General features: G+C 36.9%; 1 protein-coding gene across 1 annotated transcript; it reads left to right on the top strand.

The window, feature by feature from the left end:
• Positions 1 to 477: 477 nt before the first annotated feature.
• Positions 478 to 25,831, top strand: LOC104261945 (translocating chain-associated membrane protein 1). The gene is made up of 12 exons (XM_059827419.1): positions 478 to 597; positions 5,563 to 5,623; positions 8,063 to 8,181; positions 9,145 to 9,261; positions 9,352 to 9,410; positions 10,258 to 10,342; positions 10,667 to 10,737; positions 10,822 to 10,926; positions 13,041 to 13,184; positions 14,026 to 14,186; positions 24,378 to 24,490; positions 25,481 to 25,831. The coding sequence occupies exons 1-12, from the start codon at positions 478 to 480 to the stop codon at positions 25,829 to 25,831; spliced, it is 1,506 nt and encodes a 501-aa protein (XP_059683402.1).
• The last annotated feature ends 1,066 nt before the right edge of the window (positions 25,832 to 26,897 follow it).

Below are 26,897 nucleotides of genomic sequence, written 5' to 3'. Positions count from 1 at the left end.
CCGCCACCGGAGCTGCGGCGAGCACAACCTCCACAGCGGCCGGGTCGGGCCAGACCGAACCAAGAGTGCCCGCTCCACTGAGCCTGTGCCGGCGGGAACCCCCTCAGCACCCAGCCCGCCTCCAGCACGAACCAAACCCCACCCACTAAGGTCCACGGCGGCCTTCTGAGTAAGCCCCACCCACCCGCATATGGGATTGGCAGGGGCCCATGTCACTCATATCGGACTCAGTCTCCCGCCGCAAGGGCTCAATTGCCTCCGAAGCACCGCCTCCTTAGAAACCGCTCTTCCAGGCCGTCTAACGATTAGTTAACCAGGACTGCCAATCGTAAAGCCTCTTAAGTTTGATTGGCCGAAACTCGGGAGGGGGTGAGCCTTTTGGGCCGGCGGTGTTTTCTGTGAGTGAGGTGAAGGCTGTTGAGGAGCAGGTAGAGGTGTCACTCTCCTCAGTGGGGCTGCCCAGGAACTGTCACCGCTATGGGGCTCCGCAGGAAAAATAAGAGGCCGGCGGTGCTAAGCCACGAGTTCGTCATTCAGAACCATGCGGATACCGCGTCCTGCCTGGTGGTGGGCCTCTTGCTGGTGCTTATGTTTGAGGTACTGGGTGGGGCGAGGGCGCGGGTGGTTGCCGAGCCCAGCAGCACCTGGTCCTGCTGTGGGCAGCCGCGGCGCCCTTGGCTTCCCGCTCTGGAGCTTCCCCAGTACATCCCTCCTGTTCGTTTTAACCTCGCTGCCAAGCGGCTCTGCCCCATCCGCTCCGGCTCTGTCTGCCTTTTCCCTTCTTCCCTGCAGGGTTATGTCCCTGTTTCTTCTCTACCCTGAGGCCTAACTCCGTGACACCCTGCCTGGACACCCACCGCTCCATGTCTCGGTTTCCTTCGAGTGCAGCAAGTTTTATTTCTCCCTGTCATGCCGCAGCTCACATACTCCTCAGTGCCTTCTCCACTGAGTTGTCTTTGCCAGCTCCTGCTCTCACTATGCAACATTCTCTCTTATCCTCTTGTCAGATTGCTGCTCTCTTCTCGTCTCATCTGGTTTTCTTTCATTTCTGCATATGTTTCATTCCTAGCACCCTCCCGTAAGCTCCCTTTTACTCAGTTCCGCTCTCCTGAGCTATAAATCTCCTCAAGCCCCCCTGTTTAAAGCAGAGTCGTTTTACGTTTCTTTGTTGTGTCTGTTTACTTTTCTCCCCCCCCCCCCCCCCCCCTTCAAAAGTCCACGTGTTAAAGCAGTTAGGAACGCTGTTATAAAGAGGATTTCAGTCTCTGTTGTTTTAAACATGCTTAACCAGATGGTAGCTAAAAACTGCTAGTTACCCTTTTGCGCCACTGCTCAGTCTATTGCTGTCGTTGGCTCAGCTTCCTAGTGATAGATAATATGAAGAAAAATGTGAGATTAGACAGTCTCAGCCTAACTTCTGAATTCCTCTTTGCCTTTGTACTTGAAAGTTATCATAAAGTTTATTTCCATGTGCAAGCTGCTTATTAGTTTCTGAGGTGATGGATTAGGCACCTCTCTTAGGCATCTTTTTCCCACTTTTGGGACAAAAGCCTGGTGTGTGTGTGTTGTTACATGAATATTTTATGTTGGTGTTGAGTATGGGATAAGGCTTGGTAAATAAGAGTTTAAATTCTGGATAGACAACTTAAATACTTTACTGAAATATTTCAACATTTTCCATCAGTTGGATAAGATTAAAAATCAGATAATTTACAATTAAAAGTACTGTTAAATTCTGGGATAAAATACTTACGTGTAGATATTCTGTCCTTTTTTTCATATATATCTTGACCCACTTCTGAAAACATTGAGGATATGGGACAAAAATAAAGTAGAGAAAGCAATTGTGATGGTCGGATAATTGCCTTCTAAATGGTGGACACATGCAGTGTTGAGGTATAGTAAGTTGTGTCATCTATGGAGGAATATATCCTAAAAGTTAATACATCAAATGCAGAACTCAATCTTGGGGTAAAAAAATACCCAGGGGCTTCACAACTCAGGTGGTAAAAGCTTTAAGAAAGAAAGTAAATGTCTGCACCTGGGATAAAGTAAACCCAGTTTGGGATCCCAAATGGAACTTTTTATGTATCTTCATACGTGGTACTTTTAAACAGATATCATTCTGTGTCTTTTTGCTGTTTAAAAAAAAAAGTATGTTTTCTGGAGTTCCATCTAGTTACACCCAAGAATAATTAGCAAATTATCTCATTCCTAGTCAGCATAATTCTAAAAGTTCAAATGCAGACTAGACTCTAGTGTAGCTTGTGATATGCTTTTATTGTGCCTCTTTGAATATATACTATTATACTTATTGTATAATTTAAATATCCACATCTCCTTTTTAATGTAAAAATTACTTTTTTGATTGAGACACCTTTCATTTATTATGCAGAGGAACAGTGGTGCTATGTAACAGGTAAACCTCTGTATTACACCTCTGCCTTATTCACTGCAGAAAAGTATATTGGAGTTATTTGAATGAGATTTCTATTTCTGTTGTTTACTGTCTAGGTGTTATACCATCTTGATAATGGACAATCCAGTCTGCCAAACAGACAGAACTACTGATGTGTTTCCAGTAAATTTTGGTGACATTTATCATGATTCTATATTGAGTGCTTTGTAAGTGTTACTGAACTTGCCTACACAGCTGTTATGTCTATTTTCTTTTGGTCTTGATTTCCTCTCTGTATTAAAGTGAAATTATTTTTAGGTTTTAAGTTTGAAGCACTGAAGGGCAACTTTTTTTTTAATCAGTGCTTTTCACAGCTTTTTATGCTTACTGTGATTTCAGATGCATCTGTTAATGACAGATTTTCAAATCTATCCCATGGTACCATAAGTTATACAGTAATAAAATAAAGAATGTGTAAATGAAACTTTCCACAGTTGACTATTTATTGAATTATTTGCTTGGGCTTACATAGTACTATAGCGAATACAGGGTTTTCTTTTCTAGGTGGCATTCAATTGCCCGTATCAGTGAGACCATCTGAAAACCAATAAGTATGTTAAAATTACAAATGAGCATTAGAATATCATAAATTCAATTGTGAGAATTTCTTTAAGGGGAATTCTTACATGCAAGGTTGTTTATCCACCTTAATTGTACTTTTCCATACCTTAACTTTGCTGCTTATTGTGAGGTCTATAGATGTGTGTAGGGAGATTCACTCTGATTATCACATACTGAAAAGTGGCAGCTAAATTTTGGTGTGTTAACTGTTATTTTTTTTTTCTTCTTCCTTCTCCAAGAATATTTACAGTCTTTTATGTGCCCAATCCTACTCCATTTCTTGACAACAAAGTGGGTCTTGTCTTCTAAAGAAACCTTTCTTTTAGTATTTATGGTTCTTTTTAAGCTTTTAGTATCATCTCAGAGTTTCATACAATTTCTTTCTTCCTAGAACAATTTACATCATCTTTGTATCTGTGGCTATCTTGCCACAGAATACCACTTAAACAGGGCTCCCATACTTCCAGCAAAGTGAAACACTTGTAGTATTATGTTGTGTGTTTCATGGACAAACAGAAAAGCTAACTTGCTGGGCTCTAGCAAAGATTCTTACCACTCTTTTCTCTCAAAGAGCGTAAAAAAAAAGCTTATTGTCAGGAAAGCTCCCTACTGAAGGGGTCTGCTTGAAGTTATATGGTGCTGTCTGAATGCCCTTCTACAAGGGAGACTGTTGCTGTGGGTCCTGAGTGATGACTTGCTGAAAGCAAGCATGTTTGGTTTAGTTAGGTGCTGATGACATTGATACCTATGTAAAAATCTGTATTTTCCCTGTCTTTCCAGGAGCAGTTGGCAATGAATTCTTCACCCTCTCATACCATGAACATTTTAAGTTGGTATTGATGCTCTGGCTGCTTATTCACCTCATCAAGCACTCAAAAGAACTTCTATAGCTGAGAAGTGCAGTATATCAGGAAATTCATCTGTGTTAAAATTAATAGGGTGTTCTCCTCCCTCCTGTTTTGCTGGGTCAGTTTTAAATTGTATAATTTTCCTGTCCAATTCACCGCATCACTACTTCTGATGGCACAAGTGTGGGACAGAGACAAGAAGCAACTGGTAGTGAAGAGAAAGGATTGCTCCTTTTGATGGTAGTGCTGGCTTACAAAAAGTTAAATTGTTCATAGAACTGCAGCGTCTGAAAGTCAATTTTGTACGCCAGAAAAATGGGCACTTTCATTTTCCTTAATGAGACTTCCTCTTAAAAGCACTCTTCAGTATTATGACTCCTCTACTGCTTAATTTCACAGGTGCACTCTCGGTGTACTGAAGCAATCTGCCTTCCCCTCCTTTTTCTTGTTGCAGAGGAACTTCTTTTGCATTGTTGTGCCTCTTGCTTACTTTGTAGCTGGGTAAATTAATGCTTGTTTCATATGCTCCTGAATGTTTTTAGTTACACTTTCACAAATTAAATGGTGTAACATCTGAGGAAAATAGCTTTCTTTTTTTAGTTTGTATTTCTTTGTTTTAAGTCATAGCTATGAAGATCAGTTTAAGAGAAAGCATGAAAGATACAAGAATGGTTTTTTTTTTACATCCGCTTTCAGATTATGCCTGTTGTACTTCTCTGATTTATGAACTAGATAACCGAGTGCTTGCAAACATAATACATGTACTTGCTATTGGCAGTGTTATAATTCCATATTTCCATAATTCCATATTGCTTTTTTCTTTTTTTTGCTGCAAAGGAACCAGGTTTGGGGTTTCTTTCCCACTTATATCACTGTTATAGCTTACCACTCTTTCAGTTACATCAGGACAACTGTTTGTTTTTGAAGTTGTGCAAATCAGATAATAAAATGTTTTCAGCTTAAACTAAGCAAACATATTTACCTCTTACTGTTTGGTTGTAGGGTCATACAGTAATCCACATCATAAACAGTTCCATTGTTACAGTTAAGGGCTGAATATACTGCAGCATGGGAATGGGAAGACATTTTGAAGAGGTAGGGATGGCTGAAAGTGAGATGTTTTTGTTTGTTTGTTTTTAAAAAAAAACAAACTAGTTTTGCTACTGGAGAGAAAGTAACATAAAAGTATACCATTGGTTACTTTGATTGTACTGTAATTTTTAGAAAATGCTTCATTTATCATACAAGAAATTGATGAATCTTATAATTCTACTAAGATGTTTTGAATACTCTGTATGGACACTTAGCCAGAACATTGCTTTTTCACTATCTTGCAAAGTTAGGTGAAACTTTCCATCTGATTTAATTCAGGGCGTCTTTTAACTTTTGAAATAAATGAAAGCCATTTACACTTCTAAACACTTTAAAATGTTATTTAGTAGAACAGTGAGTAATTTGATCCTTAGCTAAAAGGACATAATTCAAGTCCTGACCCTATACAGCAAATGTAAAAGGATTTGCAACAAGGTGAGCCTCCACATTTGTGGGAGATGAATAACACTTTTGGGACCTCTTTGATTTAAATCATGTGTGGGAGAGTGTTTGTTGATGGCATAATCTTCTAGTTTTGGGTGTTTATAGTCCAGCTTGTTTGAAAAATCTGATACTTTTTTCTTGTTTCTTTTTGAATTTCAGGTCCCAGCCAAGTACGCCATCATCTTTATTGCTGTGCAGTACAATGTCACCTATACCACTGGTGAGATTAAATCAAATCTATTTTTTTTCTTGTAATGTAAGAGCTCAGCTATTAAAAATTACTCTTTTTTCCCCTCAAGACTTCAATTCACTTTTATAATATAGTAGAACTCTCATATTTGTCTGTCTGCTTTGGATTTGCTAATACTATATTCACTAAAACATTCTAGTGTTTCCTCTGTTGCTTGTGAATAATACTGGGTTATTTTTCCCATAGTTAACACTGCTACTGATTTGCATTTTAATGTGAAAAGCATGCATTCTTTCCAGTTTTTGATAGAATCAACAGGAGTTATCAAGTAACAGAATATTTTGGTAAACTTATATATGTTGCTTATTAATGTTTTCTTATGTCATTACCAATGGATTTGTTGTTTATATTTAAAAAATATCACATTATTATTCTCAAGTAACTGATGTTGCTGATTCAATCAGGCTTTTAAATAACACAGGGAGAAAGTACTGATTCTTTTTTTCCCAAAAAATATTTTGTTTTTTAAATCTTTTGTGCCTGCTGTACTATATACAAGAGTGGTAAGCAGCTAGTGGAATTTCCTTATTTGGTAACTTAATCTTTCTTAATAGTATTGATAACTTCGAATTCTTTCCAGGAATTAATTTGCACAATGTCTTGGAAAAAATGGGTACTGTGGTAGAATTATTCCAGATTGGGAACTAAGATCCAGAGAAATTAGCAAAACCTACGACTTTTGTTCTAATCTCGACTTCCAAACTTGAGACCTCTGTGCTGCAACTGTTTCAAATAATGTAGCACTCTGACTGCATTTAATGTGTTCAAAATAATGCATTGATCAACCTTGCTGGCAGTAATGAATATATATAATTTTTTGCAGATGATTCCTGAGATGTTTAATGTTGAACACTTGATGTGTACAGAGTCAGTGGACTTTTACTGATATTTGAGCAGCATCAAGTATAAATCTCCTATAGCGGAGACAAAAGGAAAATCTATGTGTCAGTTACCAAGATGCCTGTCATGTGACTTCTTCATAGTGTTTGGTGCATGCATGTGTGTGTATGTATATATACATACATACAGTGGCATGAACAAGGTATAGCTTCCTTTAGTTTTAATAGGAGGTGTGGGTCAGTTCTGCACAAGCAATTTTGAGGTCTCAACTCTGGCCCTCTGAAAACAATGAATATATTACTAGTGAAGGCCCATTTTGAAAAACAGTGCTAGGGACCAGGCAGAAAGAGCATTTGCTATGCAATTACTTGTTCATTGATTATATGACCAGCTGCTTTCAAACACAGAAATAGGACATCTTAGTTATATGAATGTCCTGTGCATTAGGACCTTAATGTACTATTCATATTAAAGGAAGCAGTAATCGCTTTCTTGACACCTTCTAGCCTAGTTTCTTCTAGGAAAAAAAAGCTGTTTGTCTGTGTTTCTGTTGTTTTGCATTTGGACAACACAAACAGACTTTGACAAAGGCTAGAAGTCTTAAAGATAACAAAATTCTTTGATGTTTATGAAAAGTGGTGGCTATATATATGAGACATCCAAATTAATGCCCTCTCAAGTGAAAGCAGAGAAATGTAAATGTTAGGCATGCTAGCCTGTAAATCAGGATAAGCATGGCTCTTGATTAGTTGTAGTACAAGTTCTTTCTTTTCCATTGCAGTGTCTCAGATGCATGAAGAAAAGTGAGGTTGTTGTAATGGGTGTTTGTGGGCCAAAGGAGAGACATCCCTACAAAATAAGGCTTCCTTAGGTCTACAAGCTTTTAAAAATTTCATTTGTAAGTTCTCCCATGCTTAAACATGGTAAATACAAACATTTGAAGTATTTTTGTAACAGTGAGAATGTTAGGGGTTGGGGGTTTTTTGTTTCTGTTTTTGTTTGGGTTTTTTTGTCCTCAATTTTGTTTTTTGATTTATAGGAACACATTACTAATTCTGGGGAAGTTGTTACTTACCAATGTGTTGAACCACTAGGGATACTATCCTCACTATATAGTTTCTTTTTTCCTACATATAGTCATGCTTCTTAAGATGGAATCTCATTTGGTGTCTACCAAAGTATAGAGGATAGAGTGTTGGTGTGTTGTGGGTTTATGTTTGGGGGTTTTTTTCCTTTTTCTCTTTTTCTTTCTTTCTTTTTTTTCTTTTTTGATGGCCCAGGTAGAAGAAATGGATTGAAGCTACAGCTCAGTGTATACTGCTCTCAATAGTGCATTCTAGGCTTATAATTATATCATTGTATTGAAAGAAAAGAAGATCCAAGTTATCTAATTGGGCATAAAAAGTAATTTTCAAAAACATAAAACTTATAACTAGTATCCTGTATCAATTTAACATAACTTCCGAAAACAATGGTCACTTTGTTGTTGAAAGGGCAATGCTGCCCTTTCTCAGTTGCACAAAGTAGTCCTTCATGGGAATGTAATAATACACCTTTTCTTTTTTTTAGGTGACAACAGTGAGCAATTTCATTTTTATGACTATGGTCCAAAAGACATTGCCACAATCTTCTTCTACATGCTTGTAGCTATTAATCTGCATGCTGTAATCCAGCAGTACATATTAGATGTAAGTTTATTACTGGGATATAATTTACTTTAATAAACATGTTATTTTTAGCCATCAGTTGCTTACAGTTTTTCTTCAAGGTAAGTGTAAGCCATCGTACAAGGAACAGTTTAGCATTTAGAAGCTGTATTATGATCAATCCTTTTGTTCTTTGACTAAAATGCAAATAGACTTTGGTTTAGTGGTGGACTTGGTAGTGTTATGGTAAGGGTTGGACTTGATCTTAAGGGTCTTTTCCAACCTAAATGAATCTGTGATATTTTTATAGTGATATTTCCTCAATTTATTAATGGTATAAACTGCTAAATCTTTATTTCAATCAATATAACTTATATTGTTCTGTAAAAACAGACATTAAATGTTCATGCCCTACTCAAAATATCTTTGAATGAGGTCTGCTGCGTTAGATTCATAAGATACATTCAGAAGATCAAAAATGAAAATTACTGCCGTGGTAGATTTCTGTTTGTCAGTTGAGCTTTGCCTCAAAGAAGGAGCTTAAACTTCATTGTGTGCTCTTTTACACCAACTCAGCTGCAAAGTAAAATGAATTTGTTAAAGCCATTGTGAAGACCATCTATTATTGAATGGTCTTGGAATGTGTTCACAAATAGGTCATCTGAGCCACAGAAGCTCAAATGGTTTTTAAGTGTGCAAAGAGATTTGAAAAATTTAGCAATATGACTGTGATTATGGGGGGGAAAAAAAAGTTGTATGAATACATCTGCTGAATATTTTCCATGTGAACTTTACCATAGCGGCAAATCTTATTGAAGCTAATTGTTATACGAAGTGCTGATCGAGGTCTTAAATGGTGGGAGCTACGTATTTTGACTTAGGAATGGGAGATTTGGGAAGGGGAAAAAAAAAATTGGAAAAAAAAAACCTCAGGAGTGAACACCAACTCCCAAATAGCTATCTTGTTTTAGAAATTACATTTATTGATCTGCTTTTTGTTTCTAGAAAATTAATAGACGTCTGCATTTGTCAAAAACAAAGCACAGCAAATTCAATGAATCGGGACAGCTGGCATTTTTCTACTTGTTTTCATTTGTATGGGGAGCAAGTATTTTGAATGCAGTAAGTAAGTCACTCTATTTGCTGTTTTTAATTAAAAAATAGACTTAAAGTATTAAGAAGGTCCTTAAATCAATGGCCTTTTTTCTTTAGGAAGAATTCATGATGAACCCAACCTTACTCTGGAATGATTATCCCCATTCTCGTATGCTGTAAGTGTTCTATTTTCAATTTGAAAAAATCTGGTACTTCTAATCACTGAATATTTAACCACCACAAATTTTAGGGAACCACTGATAAGGTAGTGACATTGGTACCTTATAAGAGTGACAACTAGATGAAAATACTTTCTTCTGTTTGAAAACTGCCAGCTGTTTTATCCAAAGGTAGTTTTTGATTAATTGAACATCTATCCAAGAGACACTTAGATGTGTTCTTACCTTTCTTTAACTTAATCATGGTAGCTGAGTTAAAGTGTTTGCAAGATAGGATGTATAATAGGACTGCTGAACTCTTTCACACTAAAGAAACATGTTTTTTGGAGACTGAATTTTCAAATTAGAGGGGATTTATAGCTTGATTTTTTTCTTTTTCTTTTGTTTAATTAAGATGACTTATAAAATTGTGTTGTTTGTCTGGTCCCCTCCCCCCATTTTTTTTTTTTCCCCAGCGTGTGTGATAGAGGGAAGGGGGATAATACACTTTTTTTAGGAAGGGAGTTCCACTGCTCACAGGATAAACTGTTTCTGTGTGTTGGGTTTATTGGTGTTTTTTCTTTCCTACTGTCTCAAAAGGTGATTCAGAACTTGCTATCAAGAAGATTATGGATGCTAATTCAAAAAACTGACACCACAGAGTTGTTTTGTATTTGCAGTTCTTGTGATTTAGGAATCATAAACTATAATGAGTAAGAATGAATTACTTTAAGGTAACATGAGATACAAGATTTTATTTCATAAGAATGAATTAATTTAAGGTAACATGAGATACAAGATTTTATTCCATTGAAAGCTTGAAAACTCATCATCTTGTGTTTTCTTAACCTGAATTATTGTTTAGTTTTCAGGTAAAATTCTTCTATATTTGCCAGATAGCCTATTGGCTTCATGCACTGCCGAAGCTATACTTCCAAAAGATCCGAAAGGTATGGAGAGAAGTTGTCAGTACAGTTAATTAAATATTAATATGAATAGTTGGAAAGAATAGGTATTTTTGTTTATATTAACTCTATAAATATCTACATAGTCATACTTGTATATTCAGTTATTTATATACTATTTATGTATGTTAATTGCTTGCATTTCCTATCTAATTTAGTCTAGGTGGTCTGTAGTTTTTGATTCAGATAGTCTTTCCAGAAATTCATACAGAAGTGTGAAAAATAATCAAACCTAATGAATGATACGATTTTTCTTTGGGCAATCTAGTTAAGCTGTAACAGCATGTATTATAATTTCTCTAATTTTAGGAAGATATTCCAAGGCAACTATGTTATATTTGCCTTTACATTGCTCATATCTCTGGTGCCTATATATTAAAGTAAGTATTTGCATGTCCATTTTGAATAGATAGATTTATTTTCTTCATAATTTCATTAAAATTTCTAACTTTTCTGTTTTATAGTTTGCAGCATTTGGGGCTAATTCTGATGGTACCTCACTATCTAGTGGAACTCATTTTTCATGCCTCTCGTCTTTTCTACTTCAGTGATGAAAACAAGCAAAAAGGGTAAATCTTGCGTGTATTAATTAAAATTCAGAACGTTGCTTAGTAATTGCATATAAATGAATTTGCATGTATGTAAAAGTACTCAGGTAGCAAACATCACTTGTTCAATGTCCACCATTACCTGCTTTGAATTCACAAGCAAGTTATTGTCATTAAATAGAGTCAAGGAAGCAAATACACCACTTCATGACCATCATAAGGTTTTGCTGACGCTTTTGCTAAAGTCCCATCTCGGATAGCTATGTATTGGCTTCTGATTCTGTAAGTTGCCTGTTTGCTTAAATGTTCATAAATGTTTGTATGGAGGGACACTTGTTTTCAAAAACAGATAGTTGAAGAAGTAATAAAAGCAGCATTCCCTGTAAGTTCTTGCAGGTCTCTCTCCTTTTGGTAAGGTGAGAAAGAAAATACAACAGAGAAGGTAATGTCTCAAAACGTGTAGTTGATAAGATGTCTTCGATTACACATATCTTGAGTAAGATTCTCAACTATTCTGAGAATTAATGGGTATAAAAGTAATGCATTTGAGAGTGGAAGGAGATGAGGAACTGAGATACTAACTGTAAGGCATGCTAGGAAGGATTGGATACATTTCACTATTTGAATGCGAAGGCTTTTGGAGGTTCCAGTTTAATAAAGCAGCCTTGTCCCGTTCATGTGTTCTTGTCTCTTTTTTCTTACTTTTCTGAGTGACTGCCCAGCTGGAAGAGAACACCTTGCTTTCTTTCGTGCAATCCCTTGTATATAGGCAGTGTCCCTTGAGGCAGTGTAATGCTGTTGCTCTTTCTGGTCTTTCCACAAGATTCATTTGTGTTGCTCCATAAAGCTAACATTTTAAATAGGTATGCTGAATGTTCTTTGCAAAAAATCAGTGTTTACTGATGCATATAGGGAAAGTTAGCTTATCTTTCACTTGTATATCATATTTAATTGTGAGGCTTTTGGAGCTATGAGCTTACCTGCTTTTCATTATATGTCATCCAAAAGCATGAAGGCTAAATATACTGATTAGGAGAACATATTTTCCTGACTCTAATGGTCAGATAAGCAACTATGTCTTTCTTTGGCTGGAAAACAGTTATCCCATGTGCAATATTACCACAGTTTAAATAACTGGAAAGGAAAATTGGTTTTCATAGCTGATGAATTGCAGAAGTATTTGGGGAATTTTATTTCTATTGTATGTAGGACTTATAATGTAAACTGTAGAAACAACACAATGTCAAATACTAGGTGTTTTTCCTAGCTCAGAACTTACTGTTTCTTCATACAGTTCTACATCCAGACATTGTAGCTTTTCTCAAAATCTTTTTTTGGAGGATGGTGTGAAGAGAGTTGCTTTTTAAGCAGTCTTGCTTGTACTGTGAGAGATCTGAAGTCCGTTGTCTTTAAGTTTGAAATCAATTAAGTTTGATTTTTATTTTTTTTAATAATGGAAATTTTGGGAAGATACTTTTTTCCACAGTGGTAGTGTCTTTTTTTATCCATTCATCAGTCACATGATAGGAAGTCTTTTTCTTTTAGAAATCTTTATGTAATGGCAGTAATAATACCAATTTTCTAAATTAATTGTTGTCAGCTTAATAAAACTGTTCTTCAGGGGGTTTTTTTGCCACATCCTATAGCAAAAACTTCAAGATGCTGAAAATCTGCAGGATGGCATCTTTATCTGTTAGCTATAAAGTGAAATAACTGTCATTTGTTACTTATTAGCTATCTGATTACCTTCCCTTCTTGTCCTATAAACGTCTGGCTGTTAGAAATTACATATATTGTCTTGATCTTCAAACTGTTTAATAGATTTATATTATACCTTTAGCATCAGTTTTCTGGCTTTATAGCATCACCATTACTTATAAATGGCTTGCAGCATGAATGCCAACTTGAGATGTATCTTTTTACTTCATTGTGCTTTCTAGTCAAAAGATTGTGTAATGAGGCAGGACTGAATGGTTGCAGATGACCAAGTTTTTCTGTAATTATTGGTCCCCTCCATGGACATTTCCCTATTATTGCTGAGAGAATTTTAATGAAAAGTTCCTTGTACATTGGACTTGTTGAAAAGAAATGGGCTAAAAGGAGAAAGCACATTAATTTCATTATTTTGTTTTCAGATTTACCATTTGGGCTTTACTTTTCGTAATGGTGCGTCTTTTGACCCTAACTTTATCAGTCCTCACATTTGGATTTGGTCTGGCAAGAGTAGAGAATCCAGGTTTTGCCATAGCAGATGGAAACTTCAATGTACTCCCTGTGAGGTATAACAAGGCTAGTAGACATTCATGCTTGTATAATGTGGCATTTCAAAATATCTTTTAATAAAACAATCCAGGATGATAATGTGTTTTGAAGAATTTCCCTGGGTGATGTTTTCCTCTTGAGTATTTAAGGAAAGGGAGATTTTGTTCTCTTTTCTATCTTCTTTTCACAAAAGTAGTAGAACAGAATTTATGGGGAAGGTGTGTGGGGGGGGAATAAACACTTTTTTTTAATTAATTGTTGATAATTATCCAAAAAGCCTGGGATAATCATCTCTTTAAGCTTTTTTTTTCCCTATGTATATACTGGACATAGTATCATTTGGCAATATTAATAATAAAATTTTTTAAAATAATTATGTTTGGTGCCTTTCTAAATTTGTTTTGTATATCTTTTTATTCTTTCTTATTAATTTTCAAATTTTATTACTTTTTCAGCATAAGCTCATCGCTCTAACATTTACCCTTATAACTTAATGCCTGTAATCAAGTGTGTGGGAGGGATTTTGAATCTACATGATTTCTCATTCATAGATTGCTTAGCAGAAGGGACTCAATGGCACAATTTCCTATCAGCTATTGAAAGCTGTGGTTGTAACTCCTTGATAAACATGATTGCTTCTAGAAATATACTTACATACTATTTTCGTTCACTTCTTGTGTGACACATCTTGTCTTGGGTAAAGCCTTCTGATACATCTGGTTTCCCATGGTATGAAGATTTTAATTGTTTCGATAGTAGACTTTTGGAGAAAAAATAAAATGGGTACAGATTTGCAGTCTGTTAATGGTTAACTGAAACTTTTTATCTAACTGTCTCCAAAATCTCAAATCTTATTAGGATTGGCTGCCTGGGTGCTGTTTGTCTAACACAGGCCTGGATGATGTGGAAATTTATAATTTTTCAGCTGAAGAAATGGAGAGAACATGTTAAGAACCAGATTCCAAAGAAAAAAATAACTAACACAAAGAACAAACGAACAAAAAGGGAACCAAACAGAGGTCAGTGGTGTAATTTTTTAACTTGTTTCTAGGCCAAATGTTTTTATACGAGATGTATCATCTTGTATCTTTCCTTTCTGTAAAAGAGCAAAACCATCTATCTTTTGACATGCAGAGAGTATAGATAATACTATAGCTTCTTCAAACCTTAGAACATGTTCTTCTCTAATTCCATAGTGCTAACAGGACAGCACATGGAGTGCTAACTGTATTAAGTGTTAGCCCTGGGTAATCTTCAGGATTATTCACTGAACTCTATGTTAATCTAAATGCAAGGAATATTTAATGAAACTGGGCTTAATGACTCCAGGGTATTCTTCCCATTTTAAATCATTGTTTTACAATGCTGCTAATTTTTTTTTATTTAATATCAGAAAAAAAAAGTATCATCCAAAATCCCTACTGTATTTCATAAATCCTGCTTCTGTTATGTTTCAGGCCATTAAAATTAAGTTTGTTCTTCTGTGTAAAAACACATCATGTATAGCATGTCAAACCCACTGAAAAAGGACTCCAAAGGAGCATCATAGTAGCTGGCAAAGGACAACTAATGGAGAAAGGCTTTTAATTAAATGACGTTGTATAATTTCCCAATTCCAATGTTATATCAATAAAATGAGTTAAATGGGAGTTATGAAGATTCGGTAGAGTGAAATTTCATATTCCTGTTAGCATATATCTAAAACACTGGGTAGAGTTATGGATGAAAGATTGGGGATCACTTCTGAGATTTAGGTAGAGCTTTGAAAAATGCAGTTTCTTGGCAATTTTACCACAGGCTGGTGCTCTTTCTGAAGTTGGCCTTTATGTATTAGTTTCTACTAAGAGGGGTTGAAGCTCTTCATATTCAGAGATTACTAGCTGAGTCAGCATTAGTTGAAACCAATTGGAAGATTCTAGACCATGATGGTGCTCATAACAACATTGTATTTCTTTATCATTCCAGAGCAGCCTTTCTGCTCTGAATGTAGTTGCAGATGCTTTTTTCTTTTTCCTTTCTCCAGTCTTGCAGATCCTTCTCTACTTTCCAGATAAATAACTTCATTGTTTTTCTTTATTGTTTTATGAAATTAGTGCAATTCTTAAGTTCCCAAGGTGATTACAGTTTGGAATAGCAGAAGTGATACTGTAGTTTGACTTCATGTTTGCTTCAATTGGGTAAAACAGAGAATAGCACAGGCATTATACCTCTCTGATTGCATATGTGGAAAGATGTTGCACCTTGTTTATCTTATTTCTAATTACAAAAGTATTCACACTTGTAGACATATTCTGAAGGAGAGCTTGGGTTCTGCTGAAGCCAGTAGTTTAGTTGCAGGCAGTAGCCATCAGTAATTTCTTTAGTCTTGAAGGTAAATAGATTCCTCTTATCTTCCAGCTCTTAAGATGAGAATTCAGACTCGCTTGCAGTTAATATGTCTGTACAGTGGTTAGGCATGATTTGCATAGGATCCCAACAGTATAGGAAAAGAATATATATTTGAGCTTGTTAGGTGTGGAGAGTTACGTAGCCAAAATGATAAAGTTCAGATTTAATAGGTAAAAGAAGGACTAGAAGTTAAGTGTACCATAAATCCTTCATATACTGCTTTGTTCCATCTGTCCTGTTGCAGCTTCTCTTCATGCTGTGGCCTGATCTTCTTAAGATAATGACAGATGAAGCTAGTAAGCGTGAAATGGCAAACTGTCTAGGATAGCACATACCTTACTGGTGCAATACTAAGAATGCTGTATAATAGGAAAAAAAAAAAATCCTAAGGAATCAGTAAACATTTTAAGAAATAAGGGAGAACTACTAAACTGAGATCCTGGTTAAACTAAGATGTCACAGAAGAAGGGACATTGATTAATACTTATATTTTGCGTAATTACTGATTAACTAAGAATGGTCAATTGGCACTCTGAAGAGAGCTTACCAACAGGGCCCAACAAGTTTCTGTGCTGACATATTCATAAATAAACAAAATCTATGAATAAAACAAAATTATTCTGAATTTTACAACAGAGTTACAGAAAGATCTTGCAAACATGGAATAAGCAAAAAATGGCAAATTCCTAATTTGCAATACAATTCCTAAATTTCTAAACTACTCAAAATAACACATATTATGGAGGGAGGGAAAAGGAAACATAGTTTATACATATGCAACAATGGACTTCAAACTAGCATTTGTCTCATGAAAGACTTGAAATCAATGTTTTTTTCCCTGCAAACATCAGGTCAATTCCTTGTTGCAATAAAAACAAAAACCCCAAAACTCCTCAGCTAGAATGTACTATCCATTGTATAAATCTGTGTCTGTATCTACATCCCAAGAATTGTATGCCATGTTGATGACCCCATCTGAAAAGACTTAGACTATTGCCAGAAAGATACAGAAAAAGATGATGGTAAGGGGAGACACTAAATACCAGCTGGCTCAAAAAATGTCTGATAGGAGACACTATAGAGTTCTAAGTGATTTTGTGCAGGTAAATAGCAAATTACTGTTTGCTAGTTCTCATAACATAAGAATAGACAATTTTAATGTAGTAGCATGTTTGAAACAAACACAAGAAGGATATAAAATACAGAGAATTTGTAGAAGTAATTTCTGCAAAAGTATGGATTGAGACTTAATTCCTGGGGTTCAGTCTGTCAGTGGCTAATAAAACAATGGTGTAAATGCAAGTTAGACCTCAGGAAGAAATTGTGTTGGTAGGTTGCCCTATTTCTAATGCTCCTCATGAAGCATCTGTCACTCTTGGAGACAGGACACTAGACTTAGAAGCAACTTTTGTCTGATTCCTGTTCATATCAACTTTGTACAGTCAAAGTTCTTAAATGTTTTATGTACCTGAGTCCAAGTTAATTTCAACTGAAGCAAATACTTAAGCTTTTTGGATTTTTTTTTTTTTATTTTCCTGGTCTAGTTTCTATATTTTTTCATGTGAAGCAAAATTGTATTTGTTTACTGTACTTGAATTTAAAATTAATGCTAACTTTGTCAATGGAGCAGCAAAATTAGAAGATGGAGCATTGCCAAGAACAAGATCAAAACTAGTATGAGAATACAAGCTAGTATCAGAAGACAACATTTGACAGAAGACTGATTTAAAAAAATTGACACTGCAGAGCTATTATTTGGATGTCTTACTATTTGAATGGACACTATCAGGTTATATTTTTAAAATATTTTTGTTAATAACCTTACATTTATTACAAGATAGTCTTTGATCTACCTTAATCCAGTAGTCATCTCCAAATTTCACTTAGCTTTAACAATGAAAACAGATGAATCTCTTTGAACTTCTGGTTCTGTGATCAGAAGTTACTACATTTCTGTAATATTTCCATTACAGATACTTCGGAAGGCTGTCTAAATCTAAGTTATCTGTCTATTCATTTGTTTTTACAAAATCAAAATTCTGTACCAAAAAGATCTTACCATGTCTGTCTAGTTCCTCACCCTCTTCCCTCCCCAAAAATTTTTTTATCCATCTTACATGGGGTAAGAAGTATATCTGAAGTAGCCTGGTAAAAAAGCAAAAGTGTTCTATACCTGATTTCTCCTTAAAAATTACGGATTTAGAGAGAGGGCAAATTCAGACAGGACATCACTAACCTTTCAGTATAAAGGTGAGACTAATCTTTACTAAAGATGCAAGTTATGTGCCTTGGGAAAAATGCTAGATTGCCTGTTGGATTGTGCAGTGGATTGTACTGTCTTGTATGGATGGGGCAGTGGGAAGAAAAGTAGCCGATTAATCTGTAGTATAATCTTAGTTCTTTAGAAATAAAAGACAAAACTTCCAAATATTTCTAAAGAGCCAGTATTTCATGCTTGCAATCACGTGCCGGATTTTTTTTTCCTCAACTGTTTTTTTTTTTTTCCTTTAATTTATAACTGACATGTCTTAAACTTCTGAGTCTACTCAGATGTTCAAGGGAGGTGCTCAAACAATATTGCAATGAATTTTTCACCAAGCATAACCTAAAGGCTTTTTTTCTTAATCGGTAGATGATAATTTATTTTAGTCTGACTCAAGGGTTTTATGTCTATGGAAGTATTAATTTGCTCCTTATGTGAACACTTTATCTGGATATGATTTTAATATTAATATGATTGTATTATAAAAAGATTAATGGTATTTTTGTAAGTAACCCTCATAGATCTGAGGCTGGTATCTCAATGTTGGAAAAGTTTCATGAACTCACTTTCTTATTTGCCATAACTTTCTCTCTGTGTAAATAGATTGTAGGAATATTATATTAATTCACGTAAGCCTGTAACTTTCTACTGAAAATGTTTACCATGGAAGTAGAATCTATTTGCTAATGTTTTTAATGAAATTATATAATAATGAATGCCTCGTTCGGTAAAAGTATCGTCTTTTGAGCAGTTTGGGTGATATTTGTTTAGCCTTCAAGTCTTTCTCAGCATGCTGCTCACAAGACGATGTTTTCTTTGGTGTATACTGCAACTGTAAGCTTACAGTCCCTGTAGATTTCAATTTGTGCACAGCTAAGTTACCAGGCTTTCAAAAGTGAATCCAGGTAGCGGTTTAGGTGCCGGTATCTAATTATAGGCACATAAAACTAGACAATTTTGAACTTAAAAGATTTTCTTTTCTTTCAGTATTATCAGAAAGTATGTTCCTAATACTGCCACTTGAATAAAGTGATTACACTCTTGAATATTCTTATCGCATGTCTCTCGTGATGGCCATATCAAAGAAGCTTGATCTTTTTTCTTTACAGATATTTTATTTAATTTATTATTTTAAAAATACAAACACAATGCAAGTATATGTATAGCTACTATTGTATTCCTTGTACACATATATTTGATGTAAGAATCTCCTTACAACATGATTAATTTTTTTTCAATTGAACATCATTGCCTATATATTAAATATTTGGATACATACTTACAGTAACACCAAATGCATTAAATTAGTTCTAGGCTTGTTATTATGAAGATGTTTCAGAAAACTGATTGCAACAAAAAGTCTGTTTTAATTTATTTAAAACACTGTTCCTGCAAATTTCAGTGTAATTACTTTACAGATGTGAAGATAGTTCCACTGAATTGACAAGTAAAGAAAATGAGCAGATTGGCATAACAACTAGTTCATTAACAAAAAAGCAAGTGTATATGCTTTTAGAAGTGAATTAAGGCAGTGATTCTTATGATTTTTGTTTGTTTTTCATTGGCTTGCTTATTAGCGTTGGCTGTGAAAGCTGAAATGTGAAGTAGTTGTTAAATCAGATGATGATGAAGGTCATATTTTTTCTTTCTGGTTGAGTGGGAATGAGGAGTCAGGAAAGTAGAACTCAGGTGAAAACAATTTCACAGGAGTACTTGCTTAGATGTATTTTAAGCAACTTCTTCCTTTTTTAACTTTACAAGACTAAGAGGATTCTGAGCTTATCTCTGCAACTACTTTTTAAACTCCTTTTACAGTGTTTAAATTAAAATTTCTTGGTTTGTTCCATGGTTAGAAAAAAAAGTGCCACATTCAGGGATTGTTTCATGTGTTAAGCACAATATTTAATAGGGAATGTGTGAGGCATAGGTCATCAACTATGAATTCCCAAGTGCTTCACAACTTCTTTCAAATTGCAGCTTTCAGAAACATTGCCAAAAATGTCTAATACTTTGAGATTACTTTTCTGTAACCAAATACTTAAACCAATTCTAAACCTCTCATGTCATAGCAAGATCTGAGGTCAATCCAGGCATCTTGTTATGAAGTCAATAAAACAAAATGCACAGTAGAATTTTCATACAGAAGTGCTTAGCCGAATGAGACATAATTAAAGCTAAATCTAAGCCAAGGGTAGCAAGAGTACTGCAAAGTCATGTTTATGTCACAGGGGATCTTCAAAAGTCTTAGAAACACAGGTACAAAGTGCCATGAAACAGACAAGTCAGAAGGCCTATGCTTGAGGTCTAGGGTAAAGATTGTGGCATGTTAGGGTTGTGTTTGGTGGGGTTTGTTTTGTGGATTTTTTGTTGTTGTTGTTTGGGTGGGATTTTTTGTTGTTTTATTTTAATATAGCTTTGTCTCTTTTGAGAAGTAAGCTGATTGTATTTCTCACTTTTTTCAATATTATGAATGTCACATGAAGTAATAATCAAATTAGAGACTGATTTCTTCCTGTTTCAACCATGTAGCCTTTGCTGAAGTTGCATAAAATCTGTCAGCACAGATGTTGAGGCATGTTCCTTAGTGATGTAATATTGTAATGAATGATCCTATTAAGCTCTTCTTAAATTTATTTTAAGACTTTAATTTATGTGAATCATAAGACTTTCAGAGCAACTGTATGTTGTATCTTGTCACAATCGAATTGTAAACTTACTTCATATGTCAGAGGTCCTTTACAAGTAGTCATGTGCACATCAAAATATAAAATATTATTATGCATCTCCTTTGGGAAACCAAAATTAGGTTCTCTTACTTTTAACCTTCCTTTCCTCCTAGTGGGTATCTAAGAGTTGTTTTATTGCCTGATTATTCCTTTAAAGATAAAAGGAAGGGCATCTTTTAGGCAGTGCAGAAAAGCTTATGTTACAAATCTGTATGTCCAGACAACATCATGCAGGATGTTGTCTGGGAGCTGGAGTTTTAAACAAGTTCTGAAAAATGCTAGATTTTCTAAATGCTCAGTCTTGTTGAATGCTATCTAACTCTGTAAATAATTAGTTTCGCTATTTTGTTGATAAATGAATTGGGATGAAGGAGGCAATGTTTCATCTATGTTTGTTTCTTATTGTTAAAATGGGGTGCTGCATCTACTTAAATTGAAAGCACATATGTACTGCCTTTCTTAAATCATATGAATGTTGACTTTTACCAGAAAAAAATTCTAGTAGTTAAAGAAATAGGTAAAACAACACTCATATTGTAAATTGTGAAATTTTAGATGCTTAGCTTTAAGCCTCAGTAGCTGGAACTGAGCTTATCAATTTACTGACGGTGAGCAAGAGAGAAATGTTTACAAACTAATATTGTTGTAACGTTTCTTTTGTTACAATTATCCCGTAAAATTCTTATATACAGTTACTCTCTCAGTGGAACCAGCAACATACTCCAAATTACATTAACTAATGTATGACTGCCTGATTGCAACAGATACACTTAAGATGTATTTTCTTTTCAGTTATTTGATTTGTCTGTCCTTTTTCTGGTTAAACAGTTAGTGTTGAAATGTATTGTTTTTTAAAAATGCATTATGAAAAATGAATTCACATAAATATAATTTAATCATTGTAGAAGCTGAAATTATGGTTTAGTGAAAGGTTGCTGAAAATATCATGAAGTACTTTGCTGAAACACTAGTTTGTTTTACGTGTTTTGTTTTATACTGTTTTACATGAGGATTTGTTGACTCTTTAATGTATACTCAATAATCCATAGCAGAAGAGCCATGTTTTCAGTGTATGTAAAGTTCTGATTATTCACTTGATAAGATATTGCTAAAGAAAACTTTCTCCATTTAAACAAAAATATATATTGTTCTCTAATGATTTATTTCTGATGCATCTCATTTTACTCTATTTTTTATTTCCTTTTTTGCCATTAAATAACCTGTTTTATTATTATTATGCTAAACCTGTTACTCTTGATAGTCTGGTCAGTTAGACAGATTAGCCACACAAACCGGATTGCTAGTCTAGGAAGAAGGTATGTATGTACTTTGGATTTATTTTAAAAAAATAAAAATCAAAATATACTCTAGTTCTTCAGCACTTTTACCCATTTCATATCAGTGTTGCTTTTCTTTGCTTCTTAGTCAATGCCAGAACAACTTTTCTTTTCAGTCCCTGTGAAGTCCATATGGTAATTTCAGAGTCTTTTGTACACCAGATATTCTCACCAACTCCAGTCAAGCAGTCTGCAATCAATCTGCCGCAAACTATTACTTAGTGTACAGAAAAAAAAAAAAGTTAAAGCAAGTTAAAATTCTGTGATCATCAAAAAGTGCCAGTTCAGCCCCGGAAAACCTGGTGGTAATGTGACAAACCTTAGTTCTGCTTAATCTAGTTAAATATAAAATAAATAAAGCTTTTTTGGAATATAAAAAAATCCAATGCCAAAGATTTGTGGGGGGAGGAATGGATTTTACGTTTGGGGGAGTAAAGAAGGTTGTTCTCTTTTGTGTTGTCTGTTTCTAATTTGGGAAGGGAAGAAGGGATGGAAAGCTACTTCTGTCCGGAGTATTATTGGAAAAGTGTCATAGCCTAGAACTGATGTGTGGGGTGGTTTTTTTGTTTGCTGTTTTTTTTTTAATGGGGATGTTGTTACTATTTCCTTGTAAAACATATTTTAAAAAATTCCTATCAATAGATGGAATGGAAAGAAATCTAAGCTCATGTAAAATTTCTTATAAAGAGTGCTTGTTGATCATAGTGCCTTTTTTTTTTTAATATCTCTAAGCAGAGAACAATTAAATGGGCTGAAGAAATGGGATGCTAGGCGACACCAAGTTGGGCGGGAGTGTTGATCTGCTCGAGGGTAGGAAGGCTCTGCAGAGGGGTCTGGACAGGCTGGATCGATGGGCCAAGGCCAATTATGAGGTTCAACAGGGCCAAGTGCCGGGTCCTGCACTTGGGTCACAACAACCTCATGCAACGCTACAGGCTTGGGGACGAGTGGCTGGAAAGCTCTCCTGCAGAAAAGGACCTGGGGGTGTTGATCGACAGCCGGCTGAATATGAGCCAGCAGTGTGCCCAGGTGGCCAAGAAGGCCAACGGCATCCTGGCCTGTATCAGAAACAGTGTGGCCAGCAGGAACAGGGAGGTGATCGTGCCTCTGTACTCGGCGCTGGTGAGGCCGCACCTCGAATGCTGTGTTCAGTTTTGGGCCCCTCACTACAAGAAAGACATTGAGGTGCTGGAGCGTGTCCAGAGAAGGGCGACGAAGCTGGTGAGGGGTCTGGAGCACAAGTCTGATGAGGAGCGGCTGAGGGAGCTGGGGTTGTTCAGCCTGGAGAAGAGGAGGCTGAGGGGAGACCTTATCGCTCTCTACAGTTACCTGAAAGGGGGTTGTAGAGCGGTGGGTGTTGGTCTCTTCTCCCAAGTGACAGGACAAGAGGAAATGGGCTCAAGTTGTGCCAGTGGAGGTTCAGGCCGGATATTAGGAAAAACTTCACTGAAAGGGTTATCAGACAATGGAATGGGCTGTCCAGGGAGGTGGTTGAGTCACCATCCCTGGAGGTATTTGAAAGACGTGTGGATGAGGCGCTTTGGGACATGGTTTAGTGGTGGACTTAGCAGGGTTAGGTTTACGGTTGGACTTGATGATCTTAAAGTTCTTTTCCAATCTAAATGATTCTATGTTTCTCTTGCACTAATTGTCCAAACAGAAATTGATCTTGGAAAATTCAGGAGACGAATCAGTTATGTAAAGAGATGCCCATGTGGAAGAGAAAACATTTTTTGGAGAAGAATAGATGATGAAAAATGATGACTTGAGTTATCACAATAAAAGTGAATGGCAGTATCCAAAAAGTGAGCTATGGGTCACGTTTCCCTACGTCTGTGCTTCCATTGGCCTTTTTTGACTGAGAAAATGTTGGGATCAGATTGGGTTTAATTAGTATGTTACATAAATTCAGTTTAAAGTCAAGTATGTCTCCTGTTCGTATCTTTGGCCAAATTTTTAATACATTTAGGCTTCTAAAGAGTGCTTTACAAGGAATATGTACCAGCAGGTGGAGCAAATAGATAAAAATATTAAATGTTCTACAACTACATTTACTATGATCAGCTTTTAAGACAAGTACAAAAATTTTGGAGGGGTCTTGGTAATTTTTGTAGAGCATCACATATCAATGAAAAATGAAAGCACTTTATCACTGTATCCTTCATTTTACAAAGTTAGAGCTAACTTTGAAGTTATCTGTTTATAATTGCTATAACAGAAACCAAAGGTTAAAAGCAAAAAAAAAGATGCACAATACTTGTACTCTTGACACTTGAAGTTCTGTATCAGTCTTGAGTCTAAGGTGTCATAGATGTAAGTGTAATTTGAAGACCTTATTGTCTAAATGAAGGAAATACGAATAATGTGCAGTTTGCCCAAATAAAAAACCCACAACATAACCAAACTCCAGTGTTACTGCTGCCTCTCATTAACCTATTCCTCCCTGCATACCTCCTCTGTTTTTTGCCCTGATAAATGCTCTGTTATAACTCATAGTGGAAGAAGAGAACAACCTGCAGAAAAAGATTACCTGGAATGGAAGAAGTGGAATCATTCAACAGCAGACCTCACGCTTTCAGGAAATGCAACAGGACCTCATCCCTCTTAAGGTACCCTGACAACATGAACTCTTCTCTGTTGTGGGAATCTCTCTCTACCAGTTGGCTAAATCTGAGTTCATAAGTACAAACAGACGTTTGTAAGTGGTAAGTTCTTGTGTAGTGTAACTGCAAGGTAAAATCTAAGGTGGAGCTTGTTTTTCCAGAACTTGATGTATTTGAATTTCTTTTACCTCTGGACTTTTTTTGTTTGTAATGCTCGTTTCAGAGGTAACTGGAGGCTCATGTTGTACCAGTAACTTGCTCATAGGTGCCCAACACTAGTTTGGCATTTTTTTTTTTTTATTTGGGAATTACTGGAAGTTGTACTTAATGGGTTTACTTGTCTATCCATCTTAAATACTAATTGTGGCTATGGTCCTGTAATGAGCTCTGTATGAATAGCTTGGCAGGACTTAAGTCCATGCATTTTCATCACTTAACACTTCATAAATTTTCAAAATAAAAAGAGCACTTTTATATGGCTGCTTTATGAGTACCTAAAACTGAGGTGTACTGTGTTCTGCACACACCCTGTTTTAGCCTGTGAAGTTCTAAAAAAGTTTATTATAAATAGTATATATTATAAATAGCAAACCGTGGCATGGGAAGGTTGTATCCTGTAAGTCTGCAGTCCTTCGTATCCTTGCCTTGCCTTTCTACCGATGGCAAGTGAACTGCTATTGTGAGTTTGTTTGAAAACCATCTTTGACACGTACTTGGAGAGTAACTGAAGCTATTTATGTTCTTTCTTTTATCCCAACCTGTTTCAATTTCAATTAAACATTCACTTTAGTATACTTTTTTTTAATTGAAATGGAAAAAAGGGTGCTTGGTGTAGCAAATGCTCCACAAACATTGTTCAGCTGCAACTTTCACCTCAGTGTTGCAATTGAATGCCATGTGCAGGGCTGGAACTTTATTCTATTCTAATCCTTCATGCATATAAACCGCTCATTATTCAATACTGTATTGGTGTGACTCTCCGTGGACCACTCACAGCTGCAGTGCTGGATACCGGGCACGGCGAGTGCCAGCCTCGCGTTTAACCGACGGGCCTCTGTGAGCGGCACGGCTGGGCACACTGCAGGGGGGCCTGGCACGGGGAGCTTCCCACGGGACCGCTTCCTCGACCCCATTTGGGACTGCCTTTCTGGGGACAGCGCTGGAAACCAGCGGCGATACCGACGACCAGTGGCCAGGCTGAGCCCCCGCCGGCCGCCAGCCACCGGGCCGCGGCGGGGAAAACGGGCAGCGCCCCAGGCCGCCCGGATTGGGCGGCGGCCGCAGGGGCCGCTGGGAGCGGTGGCTCAGAAAACGGTCGGGCCTAAGCGGGTACTACAAGTACCGTGATGCCCCGCGCGGACGGGGCGGATCCCATGAGCGCCCGCGCGGGGCCGTACTACAGGTCCCACAATGCCTTGCGCCGCCCGGTGGCTCCTCTCGGGGAGGCTGGTTCCTATTTAAATCTAGGCAGCGAGGAAAATGGCGGCCAGAGCCTGAGTGTGGGGGAGACGGGGAGAAGGAGACGTAGCTGAGCTTTGGCTCCTTTCCCAGGTGAGTGGGGTTTGGAGGGAGGGAGTAACGAGTGGAGGGAGGAGAGTTCTAGTTCTTGTTCCCCTGCTTCTAGCGCTGGGGTGGGACTGGGATGGGGGAGGGAGGGCTGCCCCTTGCCGCGGAAGGGAGCAGCTTGGGGCTGGCCCTGAGGGGCGGCTCTCCTCTCTCCCTCTCGCCCCCCTCCCCGATATGGATGTGTCTCCCGGAGGGGAGGAGGAAGGGGAGCGTAGACGGGTTGTGTGTGAGGAGTAATCCCAGGGCTGGGGATGCGGGGATTCCCAGGACAGCGTGTAAATGCTTTTACCTCTTTCTAACCATTGTAACTTTAGTGCTGAGTGTAGTTAGAAAGGGGCATTCCTGAGGCAGTGGTGGGGGACTACTGTGTTGAGCTGAAGGCTTCCCGTATCGCTGTGTGATGCATATCTAAGTAGGGTGAGTTTGGGTGGAGGTTCCTCATGTAACAGTGAGAGACTTGGGGCTGCTTTGGATTTGTCTTTAAAATCGTCTGACCCTCAATTTCTCAGCCTGAGCAGAGGGTGTGTGGGGGTGAAATACCTGGGCTAGAATGGCCCCATCTGCCATTCATCTGGGTTTATCTGATACTGAGGCAGTTCCAAAGACCTTGTTATCTGCATTCTCCTTCTGATGATCCTGTAGCCTCGGTAAGTTTCAGAGGTGACTTCTCTTGTCTCTTGTAACAAGGAAGGGGGTGAGAAATACTGCAAATAAAAGGTTGATTTCCATGCCTCTTATCCATTTCTGCCTCGTAGCTGCAATGAAACTGTGCTGTTGAGGGATGGAGATGAGATTTTTTTTTTTTTTTTTCTTCCCCTGAGGTCACATACCACTGTAGGTGTTAATG

The sequence above is a fragment of the Gavia stellata genome, chromosome 20 (assembly GCF_030936135.1).
Source record: "Gavia stellata isolate bGavSte3 chromosome 20, bGavSte3.hap2, whole genome shotgun sequence".
NCBI classification, from domain to species: Eukaryota; Metazoa; Chordata; class Aves; order Gaviiformes; family Gaviidae; genus Gavia; species Gavia stellata.
This window is presented reverse-complemented; position numbering and strand designations above follow the sequence as displayed.